General features: G+C 32.2%; 1 protein-coding gene across 1 annotated transcript in view; it reads left to right on the forward strand.

Moving 5' to 3' along the window:
• LOC123703519 overlaps positions 1-15,037 on the forward strand; it is a 173,174-nt gene that overhangs the window by 132,839 nt on the left and 25,298 nt on the right. The window contains exons 4-5 of the mRNA XM_045651559.1: positions 12,369-12,539; positions 12,850-12,994. Of these exons, the coding sequence (XP_045507515.1) occupies positions 12,369-12,539; positions 12,850-12,994 (316 nt within the window). The remainder of the gene's footprint in view (positions 1-12,368; positions 12,540-12,849; positions 12,995-15,037) is intronic.

Genomic DNA, 15,037 nt, shown 5'->3' on the forward strand with positions numbered 1-15,037 from the left:
GCGGACCGCTAGTTATACTATAAATAAATATTTAATTTTGAGTTTTAATCAATTTCTTCTTTAGACATTAAAACAAAACTGGGAAACAGTGTCCAACTATATAAAAATCAGTTTAATAATTATAATAGCAAAGATTTGTATCTGGTTCAAGGTTTATGTATTGCGGATAAAACGATGGAAGTTTTAAATAATTGTTTCGTGCAATTTACCTCTCGGTTAATTGTATTGTTTTAATGACGTCATAACCGCTTACCGCAGATTGTGTATAGCTGTATTAAATAGAGTTTTATGTAATAGTAAATATCATTAACTTTATTGACTATTTAGACTTAAATAGAAATAAATTTACATAAATTACCATTATCCTTTTTGTTTTAAATTTCGACATTTCTGAAAGTCCTCACATGAGTTCATTTATATTTACCTATATACAATTCACACTCACACATAAGAAAAATTTTAATTTCATGGGTATGAGTGTGAGTTTACATACCTACAAGTAAATATAAAAAATGCATCTTTGCATGTTTGTCTCATCAAATAGTCAAACGTGAATTCACGGAGCAAAAAAAGTGCAAGCAACATGAATCTTTTGACACAATCTTATACGTGCTGCAAGTTTTAAAAGTTAATGAGAATCCATGCTTACTATAATATTGACAAAGGGTTACAGTATTATGCTTAGAGCATTAAACCAACGTTTTATGCGTGAGAAAATAATACAAGAAAATGTATTTCATCCACCTACACTCCTGTGTAGGTATATATAGGTATATTATATACGTAAATTCACTTTTGAACCACATGTTCATGTGTTTATAAGTATGTCTGTCATACGTAGCCCCTACAACAATATTACAAATGTTACGGAACCAGTCGTTCGTAAAACCGACTCACACTTGGCCGGTTTAATCTAATTTCAATTTCAAAATCCTTATTAACTTTTCTTTCCATCAACGAGGCTATAAACTTATATCTGTATCAATTAGCTTGAAGGTTTAATTAAAATACACATCATAAAAACCGGTGCTATTGATTCGTTTGGTTCTGAATTTGGGTGACTAAGCTTGCCCTCATGACCTCCTTAGAGCCTATTGTTATCTGCGCTTTCTTATACCTTTTCCCATCGTAATAAGGTCGAAAAAAAAACTCTACCGCCATTGTTAAATTGCTTTTGTTATACGTAGCTGTGTTAATATTTTCACACCTGTATTGTTCTCTGGAAAATGGTGGAAAATATGAAAGCTCATTCAGTGTTTTCTGGTTTGCTTGAATACTAGTTATACGTATGGGAACAATGTTAAAACGAAGTTATCTCGGTTTATTATGTTACAAATCTTATTGTTTCACATTTATTTTTAAGTTTGAAAAATTGTGCCCTAAAAATAATTTTAATAAATATGTTTCTTAACGAACACACGATTGTATCCGTCAATCGTGGAATAGGTATAGACTACAATGTAAATACAGTAAATAAAAAGCTATCAATTGCATAGATTTAGGCATACAAAGAAACAGGCAAAAGTTATCATCAAACACAAAATATATTTCAAAAATTAAACCACAATATATCTGTTAAAATCGTAGAACTATTGCCTCATATTATTTGAAGCTCAGCGCTCAAAGCTTTAAAATAACTAGAGATGAATATAAATCCTACATTCTATTATATATCCAGATCACAACCTCAAAATATCTTGTCCCTTTCAATACACAATGCGTAGGCCGAAAACATTTCTATCCTTTAGTACCTATCTTGTTTAGGTTATAAAAATGCCGAAAACGTAAAGCTAGAGACATCAGACGAATTTATTAAGACTTATACAAGGCTTTATTGTACAGACAAATCGTTAAGAGCTTATTCGTTGTTTTATTTATTTTTTATTTTCCTGTTTTCAACTGAATAAAGATATCAATGTATATCTCTGTAAAATTGACAGGTTTTAGAATATTTCCAATAATTCATAAATTGAATGTTATGTTTAGTCTGATTTCTTAAATAATTCATATATTAATCTGGAAATTGCAAAGTATTAAAAATCAATTTATTTTATTTTATTTTGATTTCAGCAAATCATGGATTTTCTATTAAAAAGACATGAATTTCTATATCATTCTAAATAAAGTATCTTTTGCAGTCATACATCAAGCTTATCATTCGTCACAATTAGATAGAATGACTTAACGAAACTATTGTTGTATTAATGAAAATGTATTGCCAGTTGAAAGAAAAGAATATCGTTTGAATATTCTAATAAATATAAATAAGATAAATTCATGAAATTATTCCATTGACACCGATTCTTGTTCAGTCTACAAATATTGAATTAAATATATCCGTTTAAAATACATTAATCGTGTGTAAAGGTGGTTACATACATACATAGTACAAGTACATACTGGTGAAGCTAACAAAAGCGTGTTAAAAATAAAATCAATGTTATTTTGTCTGCATTGTAATATACGCGAAAATAAAGTACTTTATTTTCGCGTCTGCAAAATTAGTATACACTCAAGCATATCGTATAACTATTGTAATAATTTTAAATGTGGTTATCATTAGAAGGAAAATATAAGCAAACACGTGTAAGTCGTATTTACAGGATTTAATAGACGGTCTAGAAACCGAGACACCGTAATTATACATACTTTGTGGCAATTACAAAGTTTCACCTATTTCAAGTATTAAGATACAGTTCCTTTGACAAATACAACATATTTTTGATGACAGTTAATAGTTTTATCCTATTATAATACATAATACAAATACCTACATTGTATTAATCACTACGTATTATAAAACATAGTTGCTTTAGAATATTTAAAACTACGCCACTGATTTTGATGCGGTTTTTTAAATAAATAGAGTGGTTGAAGAGGATGTTTATAATAAACTATTTGTTAAGTTACTTATTAATATTGTACAGAAAAGACATGATACAAAAGTTAAAATACAATTTTAAACCCTAACATTAGGGTAAATTTATCTTTTTAAAACATTTACAAAAGTCTAATACATCAAAATCATTCAAAAGCTAATAATTCAGTTAGAAAAAGGAAAAATACTCACATTAAATCATCAAACGCTAAATGCTAATAGCTTCATTAGTTCAATCTACGTCGTAGCCAGTCGTAGCAGCTATCGTATATCGTAGGTACACCGTAGCGATTTCGTAGCGCCTAATGTATTTAGTTTTAGTATTAAAGGTGTTTAGATGTTTACAAGAGCCTTGGCTTTTATTTGTGTTTCGTTTTCAGTTATATGAGTAACAACCAATTAAATTCTAAAAAAAATAATTAACTTCTATTTTAAAACGTTAAAATGCAGTTTTAGAAATAAGAGCTTCTTGTCATAATAACGCTACCGTTATATGAAGTAGTAAAATCTATGTCCCCCAATATTCTCGTAAAATATTAATTAAAAACTATCACCCCCTTAGCACATAAAGAAGTAACAGAAACCCCAACAATGAAATGTATTTTCATTGATAAGACTTAACACCGTCCAAATTGTCACTGAAATAATTATTTAACATAAAAAGTCGTCAATTGATAACTAAAAGGATATTTGAGAAAAGTCGCGATGGAAATCTTTTCCTCGTTATGTTTCGCTACAATTAAGAGAAAAGAAAAATTCTCCCGAGAAATAAGATTAATTAACGCTGTACAGGCACTTTGTTCCAAATCCCTGATTTTGGAACTTAATGATGCCTTCGTTTGATTTTATTATAAATATTGTATTGTTTCTTTATAAAATTTACTAGCTGGGCCCCGCGATTTCACCCGCGTGGTTCAGCTGCTTTCGGTCTTAGCGTGATGATATTATATAGCCTACTAGCTGCGCTCCGCGGTTTCACCCGCATTGTTCCGCTCCTGTTGGTCTTAGCGTGATGATAAATAGCCTATAGCCTTCCTCGATAAATGGGCTATCTAACACCGAAATAACTTTTCAAATCGGACCAGTAGTTCCTGAGATTAGCGTCTTCAAACAAACAAACAAACTCTTCGGCTTTATAATATTAGTATAGATGTGCACTGTGCAGCCTTCCTCGATAAGTGGGCTATCTGAAATAACTTTTCAAATCGGACCAGTAGTTCCTGAGATTAGCGCGTTCAAATATAAAGAGGCCTATGGCTATTAGTTCAAATGTAAGTAATAATATGTACAATGTGTTATTAATTTTAAATTAATTATTAAAATCCTGTGTTCGTATTTTACAGGTCAAAAATATATTTCATAACATGTAATAAAAGAGTAATTGTTTTATTTGAAGGATGGGCATTTTTATGATCTTTGTCATTCTAATTGTATTTATATGCAAATATAAACCATTTTATTAGCGAAAAGCTCCCGTTCGTATTCACGTTTGATATTTTTCTTTGTTTAGAAATTATAAGCTTTACATCAGATTTATACCGCGATTTATTATTTTTTTAACATTTTATCAGCATGTACAAGACATTAGTAAATTTAATTAGCTAGGTTTCTTCTCATGGCTTCTCTCGCCTTCATTTTACGATATTACGTGGATGTCTCTTAAAGTTCAATATTCCCTCCCTACTACATATTTTTTGGGCTAGTTTTTAGAAGTTAATGCATATTAGACCTTTATCTTTCCTATTCCAAATAATATCGTTAGTATTTAATTGTTTTTCAGTTAAAACTAAGCACTAAACAAACACTATTGTTTGTAAAATGTCACCCTACAAACCTATACCAGACCCTAAAATATTTACTCACTTAAACTAAATCTAAAAAGCGTAAGTCCTATTTTCCCTACAATATAAACTCGTACAATACAAGCATAATAAGTTGGAATTCAAATAGTTTCGAGAGTCAGACCTCAGTCCTCACAATGGGCCTTTGTTCCCACATTGTTAGTAAGTTCATGGCCGCTGTTATACATTTGCGGGAATATCTGAAAAATTACCAACAAATCCATTATTCGCCTAATTGGAGCTCTTGTGGAATTAATGCTGATTTCTAGAATACTGAGATATTTTTTGCTAGGTTATAATGTGGTCGAAAATGAATATGATTAATTTTGGTTAAGAATTTGTAAATTGGATGATTAACTTTAATATATACGAAATGGCTAGTGAACATAAGAATTTTAGTTTTTTTTAAGCTATTGCATAGCTTCTATCGCGGACCTTGAGCACGGGGACCGAATCCAGAAATTGCGTAACGAAAAACCTCACGCTCCCCACTCCGACAGGCACGGAGGTGTGGCTTGAAGGCATGCTATGCAATAGCTTTTCCGCGGCAGTCCCCAAGTGCCACACGTATTTTTTTTTTATAAACACAAGTTAAGTTGGTAAGCTTAACTATAAGCTTTGTTTGTGCTTTGACAATTACATGACCTTATACTGTTCCGCTTCATTATATATTTATAAATATGAATCTTTTATAGAAATGAAACAATTTTGATAATTCAATTCCATATTAATTGGTATTAAATACTTAATTGAGTTGTGGATCAATTCCATTTCAAGGAAAAAATATAAAATTGCTTCCACCGTTTTCATTTAATTCCTATGTACACTAATCATTATATAAACTCATGCATTAAAAACATTTATGATAACCACAAAAATTCCTCCGCACGAATATAGGCCAATTACATGGCAAAAAGTAATTACTATATTGTTATGAATTAAAAAAAAAAGCTCCCTTGAGAATGGTGTATTGCATAAAACAGTACACTAATGAAAGGTTGTATTGCCTTTTATTAATTTTACTAAAGACTTTGTAATGGACATAACAAAAAAACGTAAACATAACATTAACATTGAAATAAATATTTATTAAGCTATTGCATAGCTTCTATCGCGGGCCTTGAGTGTGGAGACCGAATCCAGAAATTCCGAAACGAAAATAACCCCTCACTCCGACCAGCACAGCAGTGATATTTTTTATACTATGCAATAGCTTTACCTCGGCAGCCTTCGAGTGCCACACGTCTTTTTTTAACAAACACAAACACAGACACTGACACTGATTCAGATACAGACACAGAAACATACAGACACATACCTACTCAGGTACTCAATGAGTATTACTCAATGAGTATCGAGTTTTCGAGCTGTGTCTGAACACAGACCCAGACACTGACACTGACAAAGACGCTGACGCTGACGCTGACGCTGACGCAAACGCAGACGCAGACGCAGACGCAGACGCAGACGCAGACGCTGACGCAGACGCTGACACTGACACTGCCGTTAACGCCGACACTGACACTGAAACTAATGATGAAATACGAATTATAGTAGGTACCACCACGCCACGCCATGTTATTAGTACCTATTCCATCAAAATTATTATTATTTCAACGCTGTGATCGTCATGGGCGGCGTCTATCACCTACCATCAAGTGAGTCGCCTGCCCTATTGCTAGGGTTACTATTTAAAAAAAAATCCTTTTTTTCTTGTAATTGTGTTATTATTAAAATCGGTATTTTTATTCAATATGTGTTTTATGTCACGTCGACTCAAAAATCTTCCTATATCATAAGAACAAGACATGTATAGGCCCTCACATTGAAATGAAAATGTAATATCGTGATATTATGTTTACAAAGTGATTTCATAACACAATAACCATATTTAAGACAATATTCACACCACAGCGCACAGGCGACAGTGATCCACGTATATTTTAATAAAATTATGATTACGAATCCATGTCATATAAAAACAGAAGACGTTGACAAAATTATGTTGTTTCGGCTGATGTTTATTTGATTAAAATCCTTATGGATAAAAAAGTAGTTAGCAATTTGGATATAATACTGGCAATTCAGTTAAAATATATAATTATTTAATAGAAATACGTTCAGCATAAAATATAATATAATAATAACATCTCTGAACCATTATTACAGAGGATTCTGATTTTTATTGTTATAATCTAGCTGAAGAGTTTGTTTTTTCGTTTGAACGCGCTAATCTCACGAACTACTGAACCGGTTTGAAAAATTCTTTCGGTGTTAGATAGCCCATTCATCGAGGAAGGCTATAGGCTACTTATCATCACGCTAAGACCAACAGGAGCGGAGCCACGCGGGTGAAACCGCGGAGCGCAGCTAGTATAATAATATAAATAATATTCATACACTTTATGATGATTAAATTAATATATTATTCATGACCAATTTATTTCTTATATTTTCATTCGTTATTTGAATGAAAATTACTGAAATATTTGCGAACCCGATTTCCCTAACAACCCTTTTTTTCGCGGCAAAATCAACAAAAATTACTCTAAATACATTACCGTCACGTCACCCGTTATCGAATTAAATTGTACGGTTCGTAATCGAATAAAAATACCTCCCGATATTTAGCAAGCAAAGCGGGGAATTAGGGTTGTTCAGGGAACGTTTTTGAGAATTAACGTCGATAATGCAAGACCCTCGTCAGCGTGACAAGAGGACACCACTATATAAGTCATTGGAGGCTTACGAAGAATAGGCTGTACTTGCCTATTTTTAAGGCACTTTGACTCTATTTAAATTATGTAATAGGTAAAAGGTTATTCGGAATTCTAGACTCTGTAAGTCGCCTACGCTAATAATAGCTCCTATTGTAAGGGTTTTATCAAAGCATTTTTCGACAAAAAAATTATTAATAGAATGTAAAGACATCGTCATGTATACAGGTATTTATTGTACAAACCAGGGCTCGGAACCGGTTTGAAAAGAGCGGTTAATTTAGATTATATACCGGTAAATATATCGTTCCTTCATTTACCGGTTAAACAAGTGAACTGTTTATAAGTAACCCAAATGATTAAGGTTACCGGTTACTTCTGCACAAACGGTTTTGACACCCAAATTAACCGGTTAATTCCTTTATTATTTTTGCCTCATTTTTTAACGCTTGCCACAAGATATAGTGAATCTAATATCTATACATATAATAAATCTGTAGAAGGGTCAATTCTGTACATTGAAAATATTGAAAAAATAAATACCAGGGGGTGTTACTGGATCGATACCAAACCCAAATATGTGATTAAAAAAATTTTTGTCTGTCTGTATGTTCAGGCATCACGTGAAAACTAACGGTTCGATTTCGATGAAACTTGGTATAATTATACCTTATTATCCTGGGCATAAAATAGGATACTTTTTATCCCGGAAAAATACGTAGAAAAAAATAAATCTTAATTTTTCCGCGCGGACGGAGTCGCGGGCGGAAGCTAGTATCTAATATATCTAATATATTCTATTCTAAAATATAGTTTGTAAGTATAGATGTATGGATGTATGGATGTTTAGCACACATGTAGAGGGTAACTTGGATTAACACATAGGATAGTTTTTATCCCGGAAATCCCACGGGAACGGGAACTATGCGGGTTTTCCTTTGCAAACGCGGGCGAAGCCGCGGGCGGAAATCTAGTTATCAAATTCAAATTTCAAATATAAACTAAAATTGCGAACTTGAGTGCGATTAAGAATTTTGTAACTAAATGACTTCGCAACGTCCAGGCCCGTCGAGCGAGGGTAGCGGGGGCCGAGGATCCTTATGTAACTTGGTTTTAACCGGTTAATTTTCACCACCAAAACCAATATTAATGAAAAACCGGTATTTCGCATAAACCGGTAAAAACCGGTAAAGTGCAACCTTTAACCTAAATCAATTTCGGTTTGGGGTCAATGACCGAAACCGGTTAAGAATTTAAACCGGTTTCCGAGCCCTGGTACAAACCAAATAAAAGCAACAAAAGCTAGAATTTTGTTTTATCATTGTACAAAAGGGAAAAACAATTCATATTTTATAAATGTGGGTAGAATAAACAAAACATGACATTAGGTAAGATAAAATTAAATGTATTCAATTAAAATTAAATGAACAAATCATTAATCTAAGAAGCGATTATTTTCCCTGAGGTGGGACGAAAATAAATTACCTAAAAATAATTTTCTGATTATATTGATACTAATTTACTAAATGGTGTGGAAAAAGATTAAATCACCAGACCAAGCAAGTAAAATAAGCTACCTTATTGGACTATTTTTGACAGAAAATTAATTTTTTGATCTTCTTGATTTGAAATCTACAAAAAAATATAATTTAAATAATTTCCCTTGTACACTGTACAGGACAGATGCATTTAGAGACGTTTTGCATCTATAGACGTTGAGCTTTTTAAAGCTTCACAGGCAATAAAAATACTCTTAGTTAAAACTAAAACGAGGTCCCCTTTTTACATATGATAGCGTTTTAGTTTTATATTATTTGTGTTATATAATAAAGGAGAAATCAATTTAACTCCATCGTTACTGTGACCTTAAAAAGTTACGCTTATTGTACAATATACGTTTCTACAAGGTTACCTACACACGTGTAACCGTTTTCGCGTATTCGAAACTCGACGTAAAATAACCCCAAGATAACTGTCATTCACAATAAAGGAATGATCACATAAACGTAAATAAGAAGCGACAAGAAAGGTCTAACATGGGTTTTTACGTAATTTGAGTAAAAAGAAATTGTAAGAGATAACAATAAATAAACGTGAGTCGTAGATTTTTGGGGGGGTTTTTTCAGGATTTCTTGTAGCGACCCTTTGGAGATCGAGAATGGCTGTGCTTTTTATTATGTAGTACAAAGGCTTCTTCTATTAAAATTGTCTTTATTAAAACTGAGGGTGAAGTTATTTGAACCTGCTGTCGACGGTACCACTAGATTTTGTTCGATAAACATTACATTTTTCTTATTTCTTTAATTTTCCCAGTGAGTTTACAATTATTTTCTATAAAAAACCGATCAGAAATCACCAACAAATGCCAAATTAATAGCTAGTCTATTAATATAGTAGTTATTTGAATACTAATACACATAATATCTGAATAAATACAAACACCCCATTCACCATGCTAAGTTCTAGAACTGTCTCTATACAATCGATGAACATTTTATTCACATTACAAGACCTCCAATAAACGAGTCCCATTCAGTACACGTAAGAAAATCAATCATGAATATCCAACGGAATTCAGCCAATCAAAGGATACGATGAATTGCTGGAAAAAATCGTCATCAGACATTCACTAATGGCATACAAAAACCATGTAATTTTGTAGTTAATCTCGTTACATGGGTAATTCGGGAAATACTTTTGTGTTAAATGTGTAGTTGTATACTTGGATAGAGTAGAATATGGTTGATTGTAGTTTTGTACTAATTTATGGTAATAATAAAATACTTTATTGTATATTTCAATGTTATATTTTAATCTACACTAATATTATAAAGAGGAAAACTTTGTTTGTTTGATTGTAATGAATAGGCTCATAAACTAGGTACTGGACCGATTTTGATGAAATTTGGCACAGATAATCTTTAGACCCTCAGAAAGAACATAGGCTACCTTTTATTGCGAAATATGTACCACAAAGCCGGGGTGGACCGCTAGTTATTATACTAATATTATAAAGCTGAAGAGTTTGTTTGTTTGTTTGAACGCGCTAATCCCAGAAACTACGGGTCTGATTTGAAAAATTCTTTCGGTGTTAGATAGCCCATTTATCGAGGAAGGCTATATATCATCACGCTAAGACCAACAGAAGCAGAGCACTGCGGGTAAAACCGCGCGGCACAGCTAGTATTTCATTAACCAAAGTCAAAGTTGTTAAAGTAAAGAAATAATAGATAAAAAAATAAAATAGATATAAGTACATTAGAAAAATAACACTTGAACTTGTCATTACTATACGAGAAATATCGAAAAGTTGTACACAAAACCCTTGCCATATTCAAAAGAATAGCGATAACAAACAAATAGACAAACTAAGGGAAACTCAATAAAATGAACAAAATCCTACGAGCCCTTCAGGTTGGCGATCTCGTTAGGGCGGGGTTGGCCCTTTCGACATGTAGGATATGTATAGCCTTTGTTAGCCCTTACGGTGCATTTACATCAAACGAGCGAATGCTCATTCTAACCCCACTATGACAAATTATTTTAGTGTAGGCGTAGAGCATTAAAATTCTTAGTTTAAACAGGCGTAGAGCATTAAAATTCTTAGTTTAAACAGGCGTAGAGCATTAAAATTCTTAGTGTGAACAGGCGTAGAGCATTTCGTTGTTCTTAGTGCGTGCGAAAAGACTCTATGTAATGTTGTAATACTGAACAACACTGAATACGAGTTTTCGTTTACACTGAAATATCACGAAAGAATGCTCTTGCTCTAGCTCTAGCTCTATGTTCGTTTGATGTAAATGCACCGTTACTGGAAGGACAACGCATTCGGCTACCAATAAATAAGAACGATTGTTGGATTGGTCAAAGGGAAATACGTTTTTTGGAAAGACACGGAAAAAGAAAAAGAGAAATTTTAAGTTCGTATGACTCTAGATAAAGTTTCGATGTATAAAATGTGTAATTGTTAAAGAAACTGGTTTCATTGGCTCTATATCATTATGATGCGTGATAATATTCGTTTTAACGTATGATAAATTCCTTATATTATTACGGTAATTCGCTAACAGAATGAAACAGTAGTATTTTTAAGTACATAATTTTTCCATAACAAATGTTATGAAACAGATAATGTTACCAACACCAAAGTTTTATTCTAATAATTGATAATTGGTTCATATGTAGCAAAAACATGTTTATCTCATAGAAATAATCACAAAAATATACCAATAGAATCCCTCTGGAAGGGCATAGAAAACAAAATTTCCACGCAGTTACCTGGATCTTAGATACACACTTGACACAAGGGGATTGAATTCCATCCATTAGTGTTATTATATTTACTATCCTACTCGATAGCCCTTATCAGATTGCAGATATTACCTTTAGAATAACGGTACCTATATATTATATTAGACTTAGCTAATATTTACTTATATTAAGATTTACACAAATTCTACAAATTGGCATTAAATAATATAATAAATGTAATTATGCTGAATTCTATGCTTTTGCTTAATAAAGTTCTTTTTCAAATCGTGTTTTGATTCACCATGATGATGTAACCACGCTTGTTATAAAGTAGTTGGAACGTAAACGTAAACGAACGTTTGTTTATTGAAGAAAATAAGATGTAGCCACGTTCGTGATAATGTGGATGAAAATTAAACTATAGTTTTTAACATTGAATAAACCTACAAAATAATTAATTTGTGTCTCAATTAACTGCGTTTTAAATTTGACGCAAAATATATTTTAACTAAATACCTAAAAAAAATGTGCGTCATCAAACAAAATCAAGTTCTACAACTTTAGCATTGATCTTCTGTAAACTAATACACAGTTTAATATAAATATTTTAATTAATTTTAACCTACGTTCAATACGATCTTTTACTGTATGTTTTGTTGAGTTCTTTTATTATTTCTCCAGTTGCCTGCTCAACGGTGACTGTGACGAAATGCCAAGCTGCCCTACGGACCCTGCAAGCTTTCCCGTTCTTCAAGCCGACCTGCCTCTGCCGGGAACCGAACGTCGATCCTGAGTGTAACTCGTTCCGCGACTTTCTGTTCGACCATCCTTGCGTGTTTGTTATGAAGAAAGGTATGTTTTACTCTATTAAATATGGTTTAAAAAATATCTAGTCTCTACAAAATGTGTTTAATTACATTTAATCTGCCTTTACTTACAAAAAATAAATGATTTTAGGATTAAATTGAATTTATATCCATTATATATTCTAATCATGTATGCTAACATTCCAATCATCATTTAGTAATTTATTCTTTCCTAAATGGATTGCCTGTCGGTGATTTCCAGTGATCTTAAGCCACAACGTTATCTCCTGTTTTGATATTATATTTATGTATTTTACAGAATTGTTACTTGTATTAATTATTTTATGTTTGAACAGAAAAAGACCCGTACCCAGTGGAGACTCTACCAACCTGTACCTACGCTCTTAGTGTCTGTCACAACGAAAAAGCCTGCTCCGTACTTTTTGACCGCTTCAAGAACGCATGCAAAGCCAGGGATGGAGAATGTCGTATGGAGGATAGGTAACCACATATTTATAAGCTAACTAGCTTTCCGTCGGCAGCTTGGCCAGCTTTTATGTAAAACCTAATAAATTCTGTACTAAAAGCTTCCTTGAAAACTTCTTACCTATTAAAAATACCCCCATCGAAATTAGATGCCTAATTTTACAGATCTAAGCACACAGATGCACCGTGGAAAGCGACTTTGTACTTTTATATATTATGTACATACTGATTATTAAATTTACAATCGTCTCAATCTTTTGATTATAATCAAAATAACAACTGTTGCTTTCGTCGAAATATAAACATCTTATAATATAAAAATGAATCCCAAAATGTGTTGGTAAGCGCATAACTTTAGAACAGCTATTTCTTTAATTCTTTTTTTATTATATTCCTTGAAGTACGAGGATGGTTCTTATGTAGAGAAAACGTGAATATGTACCGGGGCGGACCGCTAGTTTTTTAAAATTATATATTTTTATAAAGCATTTGAATGCTATAAAACTAGAAATAAAAAAAAATATTTGGTATTTTTAGTTTCATCTGTATTGAATTGAATGAGGTGTTGTTAAATTGTTACAAATATTAGTTTTAGGTACTTCTAATTTCCGGAATAAATTCTCAAGGTACTGTGCAAATTAAATGAAATACATTTTAACTATTTGTATAATGTCAAAGGTCCTCTCACATTATTCCTCTGAAATTCCTACGCAATTATACCGAAATTTTGTAGGCCGATATCTATCAATCAAATTAAAGAAACAACTTAATAACATTTTGGCAAGCATAACAGAATTATGGACGTTCTACGGAACTTTGAGAGGTTACTTCGAATTTCACTGAATTTATGAGACTGTTATATTATATAATTTTTGTTAGGTTTATTATTTATCTAATTATTGTCAAAAAAATCATAAGTTACAGTTTTTATGTGTCTACATTTATGATTTTAGTTTGTTTAAAATAATTATAAAAATAATGTATTTAAGTATTGAACAATAGCATTTCTGTTCTTTATCGGGGTTGGAAAAAAATTTTGTGTAACATTTTTTCGTTACGCGTGACATTTTGCCGTTACGCCATCTTTTTCTTATAAATAAGGTCATAAAGAAATGAAACTTCTTGTGTACACTAGCACACGCACACATTTTTAACCGACTTCAAAAAAAAGGAGGAGGTTATCAATTCGGCCGGTATGTTTTTTTTTTTTATGTATGTACACCGATTACTCCGAGGTTTCTGAACCGATTTACGTGATTCTTTTTTTGTTCGATGCGGGATGGTGTCGAATTGTTCCCATAAAAATTTTATTCGGATAGGCCCAGTGGTTTTTATTTTATTAGCAGTTTTGTCTGTATTTGTAAATGTTGCAAGTGCAAGTTTGAAGTCGGTTGTTTTTAACGCAGTTATTGACTTGTTTTGTTACACGTCTAACATAAGCAAAGTAGAATACCTACTGTATAAAACAAACTCGAACATTTACATGTCTGTTCAATTTTCACACACTACATTCATGTATTGAAGAAAACATATTTTACAAAACATTAATAAGCTTTATAATAAACTAGCGGTCCGCCCCGCCTTCGCCCGTGGTAGATATTTCGCAATAAAAGGTAGCCTATGTTATTTCTCAGGGTCTAACTCTAAAGATTGTCTGTGCCAAATTTCATCAAAATAGGTTGAGAGGTTTATGCGTGAAAACCATACATACATACATACATACATAATTACAAACATTTCCTCTTTATAATATTAGTATAGATACTTATAGTAGCTTAAATATGATAAATATAAGTTGGTTAAATAACCCATAAGATATATATTTTGATTCTCGCAATAATTAAACACTTTTCATTCGCTATGTTTTATGTAAAGCAGATAATCTCGTGAAAGATATTTTCATAATCAAACCTAATAACGTATTCTGGGGCAGTTTTAAAATATCCTGATCCGGCCACTGACCTCTATTGAAGTCAGCTCGCTGCATTATATTTAATCTATACTAATATTATAAAGATGAAGAGTTTGTTTGTTTGTTTGAACGCGCTAATCTCGGGA

The sequence above is a fragment of the Colias croceus genome, chromosome 26 (genome assembly GCF_905220415.1).
Source record: "Colias croceus chromosome 26, ilColCroc2.1".
NCBI classification, from domain to species: Eukaryota; Metazoa; Arthropoda; class Insecta; order Lepidoptera; family Pieridae; genus Colias; species Colias croceus.